This window comes from Rhinolophus sinicus, chromosome 5 (genome assembly GCF_057876585.1).
Source record: "Rhinolophus sinicus isolate RSI-liver-muscle chromosome 5, RSI-T2T, whole genome shotgun sequence".
Taxonomy (NCBI): domain Eukaryota; kingdom Metazoa; phylum Chordata; class Mammalia; order Chiroptera; family Rhinolophidae; genus Rhinolophus; species Rhinolophus sinicus.
Genome location: NC_142505.1, coordinates 107,462,597 through 107,476,027, shown reverse-complemented (window position 1 = coordinate 107,476,027; position 13,431 = coordinate 107,462,597). Strand labels below are relative to the sequence as shown.

Below are 13,431 nucleotides of genomic sequence, written 5' to 3'. Positions count from 1 at the left end.
CGTCATCCTTCGGCCTCCATCACCCATGTCCTCAGACTGACCTTGACAGTGCGCTGTCCCCACTGCACAACCCACCCCCATGGCGCCATGACCCTTCCCCGACCTCTCTGGTCCCCCCTCAAACCATTCACCACATATCAGAGAGAGCAGCCTGACTCTAAACCACTTGGATGGTTTCTCTTCACTCTTGGAATCAAGTTGAAATTCCTTAACCCGGCCCAGAGGCCTCGCGTCCCAGCCTTGGCACTCTTCCATCTCGTCCCCATCTGTTCTCTTGCTCAGTACGTCCCGATCCTACTGGCTTGTTCTGTGCTCCTTGGACTTGCTGAGCAACTTCCTGCCTCGAGGCCCTTGGACCTGCTGTTCTTTTCTTTCTGGAAAACGCTGCCCTCCCTCTTTGCCTGGCTAACCCCAGTGCTTCATATCTCAGCTGAAGTGCCACTTTTTCAGACCCTTCCCGGTCCCTCCAGCAGTCGAGGAGTAGGGCCTCCTATTCTGTGCACTTGTACTGTCCTTCACAGCGTTTATTTTAACAGTGATTATGTGACTTGTGGATTATTTGTTTAGTGTTAATCTCCACTAGACGAGAAGCGCTGTGAGGGCAGGGGCCACGTTGGTCTCACTGACGTTTCCTCAATGAGCCAGGCCCAGGGAAGGCATTCGGTAAATATTTGTTGCCTGGATAAATGTACGAAGTGAGCTGATCTTGCGAGCGCCTGCTTTTCTCCTCTTTGTGGACAGGACTCTTTGCAGGAAGGCTGTGTGTGACTCCTCGGAATAAACTAGTGTAGGACTTCTGTGGGCTCCCCGTCGGAGCTGTATGCACAGTGGGGTTCAGGTAAGGCATGCCGTTTGTTCCTTTAAAAAGTGTATGTTTAAATTCCTAGAATTCATAGTTTGAAAGTGTGAAGCTGTAGCTATTCACAAGCATCAGGAAAACTCATGGCACATGGCAAACGTAATTTTGCTGAGGCTCCAACTTGAGCCTCACGGCTATGAAACAGCGTGCGGGTGGCTGTTAGCCAGAGGACGTGAGCTCAGCGTCTCGGTGGGGCTGCTCTGCCCTCTGGGGAAAGGTGGAATCTCAGGATCGACTTCTCCCCGAGGTTAAGCGTCTGTACAAAAGTAGTTTAACCACGTATAGAGAGTTTGGAAAATGGAAATTCCTTAGAATCTCACCTTCTGATCTCACCCAGTGATTTCCTAGAAAAGTAATTCCTTCTAGTGTGTTTTAATTGCACACAGACTTTGGCAACAGACATAAGTTTGAATCCTAGCTCTGCATTTACTTTTTTTTCAACCTTTGTTTTCCCATCCGTAAAAGGAGATGGCACTCACATTCACAAGGGCATCGGATGCTATAAGCCAGTGTATGTGAATTTACGTAGTCTTCCTTCCTCTCTCCCTCTCTTCCCGTCTCCCCAACCTCTTCCCTTCTTCTCCCACCCATGGAGCTGGACAACTCAGGCTGACCTCAGAATGCCCCAAACCGCGTCCTCAGACCACTTGAAAAGGCAGATGACTAAGGAGCCCTCACAGTGACATGCCCACTGACCATTTCAGGGTACCATTCCGCTGTGTTCTCTGTAGGACACTTTTCAAACTGCTGGTTCTAAATATTTTTTCTCCTTTTAACTCTTGGTCTCCAAAGCAACTGGAGAGGATGCCAAGGATAAAACAGTGTTGGAACACAGCCCATGTGTTCAATGTACTGGTCTGAGGCCTTCCTCACCCTTGTTCGAAGCATAAGAATATTCTGTAACAAAACCAGTCCGTGTTAGGTCACCACTGCCCATGACCCAGGTGTATTCCTTGGGAAGCAAAACAGAAATGAGCAAGAAGTGTTAAAGGTGAACTTTAAAAACAAGCTGCTTTAATATTCAACTTTGTGCTAGAGATCCAAAAGGAACAATTACATAAGCCTCAGTGAAGCTAAGGACACGTGGAATTTGCCTTTGGGGCTTTGTCCTAAGACGTGTATGTACCGTTCTGTGAGCGTGCTAAAAATGCACAAACAGTACAACCATATAATTGTGGCCTTGACGATGCACTCTGTTCAGTTTTAGTTACAAGAACCTGAAACGGGAAGACCCTCATGGCCCGCTCCTGGCTCGACAGACAGGCCCACTGAGATTCACTCGCATTGAATGAGCGCTGACTACTTTTTTCTCACACCCTTTGCAGCCAGCCTTGGCAGGGTAAATATGACCATCCCCGTTCAACAGAAGGAAGAAACTAAGGTCTAGGGACATAGAGTTAGCTGCCCAGCGCAGAGTTAAGTGCTGAGGTTGGAATTTAAGCCGTGACATTCTGTCTTAAATCTAGTGTTTTTTTTGAAAGTTCCCCACAGCAGCTCCCCCAGTTGTAGGCCTGAGAGGGTGTAAGGGCTGTGTGACCTTCCCAAGTGCCATTACGGAGCTAAAATCCATCCCAGCGTGATCACGCCAGGTAAATGCTGTGTCTGCACTTTCTCCCTTTGTTTGAGAAGAAGTTGCAGACACTGTGCCCCGCTATCCCTCAGTACTTCCGTGTGGGTTTCCTAAGATCAAGAACATTTACTTTCATAAGCCAGGACAATTATCAAAAATAGGAAATTTAATAGTAATACAATTTTATTATCTAATCGATGTAAATTTCACCAGTTATCCCAATAATGTACTTTGTAGTTTTTTTCCCATTCAGGATCCCATATAGGGTCATGTTTTTCATTTAGTATTCGTGTGCTTTTGTTTTTGTCTTTTTTTAATGGGGAACAGTTCCTCTGTCCTCCTTTGTTTTTAAGAAATTGGTACTTTTGAAGAGTACAGGCCAGTTATCTGTGAAAGGTCCCTCCTGATGAGTTTGTCTGATCTTCCTGTGATTAGATCTAGGTCATGGATTTCTGGTAAAAACACTACAGAAGCGATGAGGTGCCCTTCTCAGGGCGTCACTCAAGAGGAATGCCAGTTTTCTTCCCTCTAAAGTTAGTTTCTCCTTTTGTAATTAATAATTGCATCAGCTTCCCAAGAGCCTCATTAATCCTGGACCAATAAATCCTCCTCACTTGGAGCGGCTGTTGCACCACTACCCTGGTCGGTGTTCCTCTCCCGAGTGAGAGTCGGCCTCAGTCTTCCAGCCCCTATTGCCCACTGGCTTCGCTGTGGTCTTGGCAGAGCCGTGCTGACAGACTGTAGGGCGTCGCACACCTGTAAGATGTGCACGTCCCCCTTGCCACTGATCTGCTCTGTGTTGGCGTCATCCTGACAGGTGTTGGCAGTGTCCAGTCAGCAGCAATCGACCCACCAAAGACACTGCAGTGATGGCCCGGATAAGATGCCAGGCAGGGCTCATCAGGTTGTCACTGAACGCTTCCCAGTTATGGTGACTCGTGCTTATCTACACAGCCTACCGCCGTGAGGACCAGTGTGTCATCTGCCGTAACGGAAATGTGGGACTTCTTGTTTCTAGCTATGCCACTGCTTGTTCCTTATCGGTACAACCAAGGAACAAGCTTTTCGTGAGCTGACAAGTTGGAATCCCCTGTGCACCGTTCATGCATAGTAATGTCCACCAGCAGACTCCCGCACCATCTTTGTGAACAGATGCTCCTTACCTCTTAAAACATGCTGATAACTGGATAACAGAAACTGCAGGTGCTCAACCAGCTCGTCCCACGTCTGCCACTGGCTTTTATCTGACTGCGGAGACAGTGAGAGCACTCGGTAATCAATGGCCTCCTCGGCGACAGGTTTTGTAGTTTGCATGTAGTTTTGTACGTTTACATTACCCTCAAGCATTAGGGGAAAGGTTCGAGGCAGGGAAACACGTACCTGACACTTGAGCAGTGACGTGGAATTGTTCAGAAAATAGAGGGTCTGGGCCAGAGACAAGGGCAGGCGGGTGGGCGTCTCGCAGCTGTGCAGGAAGATGATCTCCAGCACTTTGCAGCGCAGCAGGTGGCTCTCCATGGTGGTGAAGAACATCTCTCTGTGGGGAGAAGGCGCTGCCCGTCACAGCCAGCATTGCAGGGACGCGTGCCACCATTCCCCCTGAAGGCGCCCGCCTGGGCCCCAGCACAGCGACGGCTAAGAAAGGGTATGGTGCACGCCCCCAAAACCACAGTGCTTGTGGACAGGGCCGAAACGAGTTTGTTCACAAATTCACAAGTGCCAGGAGCGGGGACAGTGTCTGACATTTGAACGAGACATGTTTAGGACACATTAAAAAGAATGACTTTGTACCGTGATTAGGAATTAATGCCGAGAATAAATATTTCCGCACACCCACGCTGTGCTAGCTACTGTGTGGCACAGCAAAGACTAGGAGGATGAATAACAGCACTGGTCTCGAACAGCTGGCAGCTGAACAGGGCGAGAGGGACACAACCAGGGTCAGCACAGGGCAGGCCTGGTGCACAGGTGCGTGAGGTGCTGTGGTCCCAGAGACACAGGAAGACTGCAGGCGACCGGGAGCGGCCTTCTCAGCGAGGAGCATCAGAGAAAGCTCCAGGCAGGACGCATCTCAACAGAGGGAAGAACGGGGGGCAAAACCAAAGCAGTAAGAACTACACAGCTGTGGGCCTGCAGCTTCTTACATTTCAAGTCTAGGACTTGAGAGTCCCAGAGGGACGCTTGCCCTTGGCTGTGGCGCCCTGCCCCGGGTAGTGCTCGACCAGCAGGGACGGGTTGGAGCCTGTTCAGAGGCCTAGAGCAGGAGGGCTACACAACGGGAGCGGCGCTTCAGGAGGGCGAATGGAGCGCGTTGTTCTAAAAGCGATGTCAGCTTCCAAAAGAAAAAAAAATTATGACTCTCCGATGCACAGTGTGCTTCCCTGGGCTGCCTGAAGGATTTGGCTGCAGGTTTGGAGTGGTCCTGGCCAGGTCTGCTCGCCAGAGCAGTGCTGGGAAGCACACGCTCCAGAGCGCAGGAGCGGCAGCACGAGGAGCAGCCGGGCTGCCCGTCAGCCGGCAGCAGAGCCGCCCCACATCCAAGGGCCCTTCCTCCTACACGTCCTGCCCCTTTGCAATTCTGCAACATCTGGAAAAAGGGGGCTCTTGCACCACTGCCATTTATAAAAATGATAAATAACAAAGTATTCTTTTTTTTCTTCCCCTTTCCCTGTGTTTTTCTACTAGGCACATACGTTATTTGTATAAAAGCGAAATTTAAAAAGCAGAATGAGTATTTTTTAAAACTGCTTTTTACTATTCAAATTTTTTAAAAAGTCTACAATAGTTGTGAAAAATCCGTTTTACCTCTTTAATGTTTAAAAAATCATTCTCAATATCCTCTCTGAAAAATTTTCTTTTTTAACACAAAGAACTCCAAATGATTACAGTTGAAAGATAGTCCCCAATTCTTTTTGCGTGTCATCCTTGCGCAGGGGCCATGCTAATCTTCTCTGTATTGTTCCAATTTTAGTATATGTGCTGCCGAAGCGAGCACCCCCAAATTCTTTTAAAGTCTAATTTCTGCCCTGATTACTCTCACAAGACAGTTTTCCTATTCAATAGCCTTTTATTTCAAACTGTATTTTCTCTTCCAATTTTTATTCCAGGGCCTGTATGTGTCCTTGTTTTATACTCTACAGATGGCAAACTCAGAGCTATATAGAGGACAAGATGGTCATTTTAATGTATTGGACATAGTAGGAAGTGGAGGTACAATTGTCTGTAGCAATTTAAATTTAAATTTTAAAAACAAGACAGAGGAAGGCTAATATCCAGATTCAACCTTAACAGAGTAGCAGGTATTGGATTTACCCTCGTGTCAGACAATTCTAAAATAACAAAATACATGGAATAACTTTCCAGGTATTGGACTAGCTGCTATAAAGGACTATTGTTCTCGAGAGAAGGGAAACACAAAGGTGCTCAACCCTACATTTACCCCAGATCTCTTGCTGGGGATACTTTCTAAGACAGAGGAAAGTGTGGGTCCCAAACAGAAAGCAGTGGGCTTGTGGGGCAGAGGAAGGAGAAATTGGAGTTCAGGACGTCTGAGGTGGGTGCTATTTGCGTCAGAGAAGAGGGAGCTCAAGAAATGTGTGTAAGGGGCCCCCTTGGCACAGATGCAGGGAGAAACTCCAAAAATCTAAGAGAACAGCCACTGGGGGGAGGGGCTGTGGCTGAGTGGGGATTCTGGAGCTTTCCCACTACTGAGAGACCCTGGGGCTTCAATAAGCTAGAGTGAAGAGGTCTCACTAAACACCTTGGGCCGTCAGCTGAGACCCCAGAAGGACTAAGCCTGAAGGCTCGAGCCCTTTAATGAGGGCTGCTTTAGAACCACCCTTACAAATCCTAGAAACAAGCCTCAATAAGAGAAAGTTACTCTGCCAGCAAATCGAATGCCTGCGAGAATAAAGCTCAATACCCTTTAAAAGAAGACAGCAAATTTCAGACTCAACAATGCAGGCATTCACAGTGTCCAGCACACAATAAAAAATAATTAGACAAGGAAAACGCAGGAAAATGTGATCCATACCCAGGAGCAAAACGTCCAGGAAAACAGACTAAGAGGTGACACAGGACTTTAGAACAGCTATTATAAATAGGTTCAAGGTTAACCAACCAACCAAACCAACCAAGATGTACATAATGAGTGACTAGATGGGGACTGCCAGCAAAGAGAAATGGCAACTATAAAGTGAACCGCAACACCAAATGCGGGCCAGAATGCAGAGGGACCTCATCACTCATGTATTATTGCTGGTGGGACTGTAAAATGGTACAGACAGTTGGGGAAAGAGTTCGGAAGTTTCTGCAAAAGCTAAACAGGTAACTATCATATGACACAAACTCACACCCTTTGGCATTTATTCCAGAGAAATGACGACTAATGTTCACATGAAGATTTGTACGTGAATGTTTATAGCAGCTTTATTCACAACATCCCCAAACTGGGAACAATACAGATCTCCTTCGGTGGGTAAATGGTTAAAAGGAATCCACAGTACACCCGTACCATGGAATACTATTCAGCAATAAAAAGGAATGAACTACTGACAGAACAACCTGAATGACTCCGGTGAAAAAAGCCAATCCAAAAAGGTTACACACTGTATGATTCCATTTATACAAAATTCACTTAATGGTCAAAGACTGAATGTTTCCCCGCTAAGATCTGGAACAAGGCAAGGCTGTCTCTCATCCCTTCTCCAACATTTTACTGGAGGTACAGCCTCATGTAATAAGGCAAGACGAAGCAGCAAAAGCATACAGATTGGAAAGGAAGATGTTAAACTATTTTATTTGCAGACAATATGACTGTGTGTGTAGAAAATCCTAAGGAAACCACAAAAACATTCCTATTAGAATGAACTTAACGAGGTTGCAGGATGTCTATATATACTATCCATGAGCTACTAGAAAATGACAGGTCACACGGGTGTGTGCGTTTGTCAAAACTCATGGAATGATACTTATGTAAATTAGTTTATATGATTTAATTGTGTGTCAATTATACCTAAACTTTAAAAAATTAAGATAAACCAAGGTAAAGGCCATATTAAGTATCTCCTAGTATAATTTGGGTGGTTGCCAATTTGCCCCTTCTGAGAGAGTTTTAAAGTAGGGCCAGGTTTTATTTAAATTGTTTTTGTCTCTGTTGAGTCTGAATTTGTTTATATTTACCCATTCCTTAGATTTCTCATCTCAGCAGAATCTGGGCTTCAATGAATGACTTAGGTAGGAGAGTTGGACTCAGATGAAGCAGTCCTGAAACAGTGGCAGCACAAGCGTGGCATCTGTGCACACTTCCTCTGACTGACCACTGTACCCTTCAGCCTCCTTTGAACCGTGAACGTGAGAGTAAGCAGTCCTGGGTTTAAATTTGGATTCTGAATCTGATTAGCTCTGTAACCCTGGGCTAGTTAGTTCACTACTTTGAGTATTTTTCTCGTTCATTAAATAGGAATAATGTTATAAAGTTTCACGGAACTCTGAGATATCATAGGGACCCAGTAAGTGCTTGCCTTAATCGTAGCGGGGCATTTTAATTACTCATTACAGTACGATTTGGTATGACATTTTCTTTTAATAGAGGAAGGAGAGCTGCACCAGAATTGTCTTGGCTGCCCACTGGGAGCTTCGGGGATGAGGATGAGAGGCAAGGAGCCAACAGATAATTTTCCCAGGGGTCACCACTGTACAATGGCTCTCTCATAGTTACTTCCTGTACCAGCAAGTGTTCATGAATTCAGATTCATTCCAGTTTATTTTTCTTCCTTTGGATTCTACAGTTACTGGTTCAAAGAAGGAATCATTAGTTCTAGCCAAGAACTCTATTTCTCTATCTTCTAATGGAATGCTTTACTAATTCACCCTTAAAAGAACTGAATTTCTTATTCTTACTATCTGGTCTGGTCCAGGTCCACACACTTACTATAGGTCCAACCCTATTCATTCTTGGGTCACCTCTTCTCCCCCTAATATCAGAAATGCCTGTTTCATTCATCCCTCAAGCCTTCAGTGAACAGTTACGCCAGGCTCTATGGCTGAGGGTCAGGGAAGAAGGTCACGCTAAACAGCTGAATCTTGAAGGATGAGTGAAGTTGTAAGCCAGAGGGACAAAGTAGGAAACGTCAGGCTCCATTTAAGGTATCCCACCTCTTCCCAAAAAGTTATGCCTTACTTGCAAATAATAATTAGTTGAGAACGGCTTTCTTCCACCCACTACCCAGGAGCTATCCCTCCACCTCTTTTCCACCTCAATTTATTATGTGGAATTTTCTTTTGAAGTTATGTACTCAGAATAAAAAGCGTAAACACAACTAAGACTCACCTCTGACTCCTCTCAGGAATGTCCAGCACAAACCCAAACATCATCTCAGCGATTTTATTGGAGCTGCAGGTGGGGGTCCGGTCTACCTCCACGGCGATGGACAGCATTCTCTGCAGCTGGCAGACAATCCTGAGTCCAGAACACAGAGCCCAAGTGAGCAGGAGGCCCAGCCAGGAGCCACCCTGCTGGCCGGAGGAGGCCCCCACAGACTACAGGGTCTTGTGAAGCACACACTAGGTCAGGGAGAACTACTCAAGCCATCAGCATGCTTGGAGTTAGCAATGTCACCTACCTGAATCCCTTTGCCAGATCATACTATCTGAACCTCTCAGAACCTGGGGTGAGCTGCAAAAGCAAGCTGCTTTTAAATTCAAAAATAGAAACATACAACCTTAAGGATCTAGAGAACTGTAAGATCAGCTAACCTACAACTTCTCAATTTTACAGATGAAGAAACAGGTCCAGAATGACTAATAATTACTTGAATTTCTTTGATCCGGGGAAAAGAGATATTTACCATAGAGTTTTCTCCTGTTACTGGTTCCTTTGCACTAATCGTTTACTAAGACTCGTCTCAGAACGTCAGCTGGTGGAACGTGACCCTCTCGCCCATCAGACCACACGAGGCTGACGTGGCAGAAGGAATCCGGGCAACCCCTCAGAAAGGTGAGCCTGGCCTGAAGCAGCCTTTTATAACACACAGTATTATTTGTGAGGGAAGAAAGGGCTCTGTTTTCAGAAAATGGGCAGCCGGTGACACAATAGGTAGACCAGGGGCTTTGGCATCGGATTCTGGGTCTACAATGACAAGCTGTTCAACTTCTGGCAAATTACTGACACTACCTATTTCATAAAGTTGTGAGTGTTCTGTAAGATACATGGCAGACGGGCACTCATGGTGAATGGTAGCGCCTGTTGTTGTTAAGACAATAATAAATCAACTGTTAAGAGGGCCCTATTTTTATTACTACTATTTATTTATAGTAAATTTACTGTTATTGTTTTTTATATGAGATCAGCTTCCATTGAAGGAACAGTGTCTGCCACTCTTGGATCTCCCAATCTGCCCAAGTACATGCTTCATTGTCCTAAAACATTCTCCTTATAGATACAAGATTGTCTACTAAATTAGTTAAAACCCATAGGTCTTATATGAAAATCAGCTTGGTGCACCTAGATTACACTATAGCATTGCAAACTTAGGGATAAATGTCAAGTATGTGGCTTTTAGCAGTATGACTGACGTGGAGTAAGGGGTGACTCATGCAAAGGTAGCTCCAGCCCCTAAAATCCTGGCATCTCTCAAAAAATGCCAGGACAACCCTCAACCCCATAAAAGAAATGCCAGGAATTTCTTTCCAGTGCAGTCTGAGGTCACGGGACCTGCCTGGTCTGAGCCATTGCTGTCATAACGTGTTGGAACGTGCAAGTTGAACTGCCATTCTAATCCCAGACTGGAGGAGACAGACACAGGTCCTTGCAGACCAGACGCTGCAGGAACACCCACTACCCATGGCTCTTTCTCTCCTGTCAGTGGCTAGCTGAAGGGGTGAGGGGCTGTAACCCTCTATTGACTCTTGGAACCCGGAGAGGGAGGGTCGTGTCCCTCTTTTGGTTCCACTTTAGCTTTGTAAATTTGTGTGCCCTTAGTGAAGTCCTAGCCATCTAGGGGGAAAATGTCTGCTCTTGTCCTACCTTTGGAATTAGAAATTGAGCCTAATCATTCTGTTACAAGGGCTTGTTAATTTGGGGGCAACTGCTCCTAGGGAGTGGTTGTTCTCTACAACGGTAAGTCCCAACAGCCCCAGGAAAGACAGCTTCCACCTGCCCCTTACAGCTGAGTGGTGTTCTTTGCCAGGTTAGGCTGGGGACAAGGGTGGCTACTGCTGGCCTTCAGGATTCCTGTTCGTGAAGAGGTCTGGCTCCCATTTGGGGGCTGAGTTAATCCGTCTTCAGTTACCACTTTGACCAACCACTTGATCACATCCCTGCAATGGAAAAAAGAGAAGGTTAAACGTCTGTTTGATTGTGTGGTGCTCAGAACTGCAGCCTTAACCTGGGTTCCTAGACCCCTAGGTTTCCCCAGTGGCACTCGGAGGGCCCATAGGCTGTTTTCAACATTGAAATAAGTCTAATGGAAACCATACATTTAATTGCAGTAGGGTAACAAAAGCTAATTAAAATATCAGCATTTTTCTTTCAGTTATAATTATTGAAAGGTACCTCCAAGGTCAAATAGTATTATCTGTGGCTTCCTGACCCAGAACGTTCCTTGACAAGGTTGTAAGTTGGACTGGATGACCACAGAAGTCCTTGCTAGCTTTCTATGATTAGGTGTCATCGATTAATGCTAATAACCAAGGTTTAGAGTATGTACAGTAGGAACATACGCAGACGCAATAAAACTACATGAGAAGGAAAGGAAATGATATACATTCAGGATGCTGGTTACTCTGGGTGCAGGAGGGCACGAAAGTGGGCAGTGGGGGATGGATGTGTGGTTAGATGTTGGTAATTGTCAAGGTCCCAGCCTTTGATTTGTGGGGCAAGTTAAGAGATGCTGATTACAAAACCAAAAGTAACCAATTAACTAAGTAAATAAGGTAAGTGAGTCATGTTTTAAGGATAATGTTTAATCTAAGTCTACGACTTTGGCAAAGGGATGTATTTTAACGGACTTAGCAGAATGAGAAAGCTGGGTCCTAAGCCCACAGTAGAGAAGAGCAATCTTATGTAAGCCTGTTTATCAACAAAGAGAGGAGAATCTTCAACGAGCTCTGCAAACCGTAGCACAAGGTTTCTCTGACGCACGAGGAGAAGGGGTACGTTCGAATAAGTATGACGGCTTGTACGCTGTCGGAGAAAATATCGACCCCTGGGTCATCTTCCCCAGCGCTGCAGACTGCAGGCTAACTTGTGGAGCAGTAACACAGGGCTGTGGGCTGGGGCAGCAGGCATGGCTGGAAGGAGGCAAAGGCTCTGCCGCAAACCCGGGCACTGAGGGAGCACACGCACGCCGAAGGCAGAGACGCTTTGCCGGCTTCCCCCAGCTGTCCTCCCAAACCTGGCTCCCGGTCTCTGTCCTTCACAGGGAGATAAGAAGGCTTCTGTGGAGAAACCATCCAGCCCAAGAGGAAAGACCTGGAGACATGGGCAAGGTCTTGTCTAAGAAATGGGCAGCCAGTTCCCTCTACAGGGAAGTTCAGAAATGACACGTCCTCCCCTGTGCTCAGACCTTCCGTCAGCTCTTGAGCCTGTCACCCTCAAACGTGGAGAGACAACCAGGGTTTTCCAGACACCTATGGAAAGGCTCTAACACGAGAGAAAGTCCAAAAGAGCCCAAACTAACCCGCCCCCACCCCCCCAAATAAGCAACTTGGAGAAAACAGACATTATGCAGAGAGTAAACAAAAATAAAAGCTACCATTAGTCTCATCAAAGATATGAGAAGATACAGATCCGTGAAAGAAGAAAACAAGAACAGAATACTGTTAATTTTAAAAAGGAATATTTAGAGAAATAAGTAAAAGACCTCTTGGAAATTAAAAACATGATGGCAGAAAGGAAAACTCGATTTTCCAGGAATGGGGGACGTGTTTCTAGACTGAAATGGCCCATTGAATGCCCAGCATAGTAGATGAATATAGACCTTCAATAAGCATACTGAGCAAGAAGAGGATTCTATAAACTTCCAGAGATAAAAATCAGGATACATAAAAAGAATCAGTAATCAAAGCTGACGATTTCTTAACAGTGATTCTGGAAGCTAGAAGACAGTGGAAGATTTCCTCCAATATTCTGTAGAAAAGTTATTTCTAAGCTAAATACCTATACTCAGTTACCAATGTGTGGGGAGATAAAGAAAGATGTTTTCAGATATACAAGATCTCAAAGATTTCACTTTCCACACCTTGTTCTCTTTTTAAAACCTTATCAGTGAGGTGCAGTTCATACACCACACATTGTACACGGTTGTGTGAGGAGTTTTGATAAATACGTGCATAATCCATGTCACCGCAACCTTAGTCGCATAACCATCCTGTACTGAAGCAAAGACAGCTGGTTTTTGCTCCATCTAGAACAGGTGACTTTTTTTTTCACTGGTAAAGCACAAACTGGAGGACTTGGCTTACATTTCGTGTGACTGTCTTGAAACCCAAGAATCACACTGCACAGTGAGAGGCGCACAGCAGGACATGTGGAAATGAGAGCAGCTGATGAGATCGGCTTGAGTGTGATCCTGTCCCCCATCGCCACCCAATCCAGGGCCGATACTCACACAGCAGTTACTTTCATTATTCAAACGACTTATTTTAAAATTTAAAACCCAATTACACTACCCTGTGGTCTTAGAGATTCTCTGCTGAATCTTTACCTCTATACTAATTAACATTTAAACTTTACATAAAATGGCACATCTTGGGAAATGGATATGGGCTTGCCAACTAAGGGGAAGAAGCTGAGCAACGCTCCAAACACAATGAAATCTATTTTTATCAAAGGTGTTATAATAGTCAATATCCCACGTTGGCCTGTATCATTGATTCTTAACAAATACACAAGAACATATGGGAACATATAAAAATGAGTGGGAGAATTTCAATTAATGCTCTGAAAAAAGGGATGCTGGTGTACCAGCCTGGTGAGGACCATTTCCAAAACAAGCAAGGG

At 45.5% G+C, this 13,431-nt stretch overlaps 1 protein-coding gene, 1 long non-coding RNA gene and 1 other non-coding gene across 3 annotated transcripts in view; 1 reads left to right on the top strand and 2 right to left on the bottom strand.

Annotated features, from left to right (window-relative positions):
* The window catches only part of SIMC1 (SUMO interacting motifs containing 1), a 39,670-nt gene that overhangs the window by 4,384 nt on the left and 21,855 nt on the right, over positions 1 to 13,431 (bottom strand). The window contains exons 6-9 of the mRNA XM_074313912.2: positions 10,596 to 10,748; positions 8,761 to 8,889; positions 3,810 to 3,966; positions 3,593 to 3,677 (exon numbers count right to left, since the gene is read on the bottom strand). Coding sequence (XP_074170013.2) covers positions 3,593 to 3,677; positions 3,810 to 3,966; positions 8,761 to 8,889; positions 10,596 to 10,748 — 524 coding nt within the window. The remainder of the gene's footprint in view (positions 1 to 3,592; positions 3,678 to 3,809; positions 3,967 to 8,760; positions 8,890 to 10,595; positions 10,749 to 13,431) is intronic.
* Positions 471 to 5,086, top strand: LOC148758304 (uncharacterized). The gene is made up of 2 exons (XR_016021386.1): positions 471 to 838; positions 2,061 to 5,086. It is a non-coding gene; the product is annotated as an uncharacterized LOC148758304 (long non-coding RNA).
* Positions 5,321 to 5,424, bottom strand: LOC148758303 (U6 spliceosomal RNA). Its single transcript, XR_016021451.1, has one exon. It is a non-coding gene; the product is annotated as a U6 spliceosomal RNA (small nuclear RNA).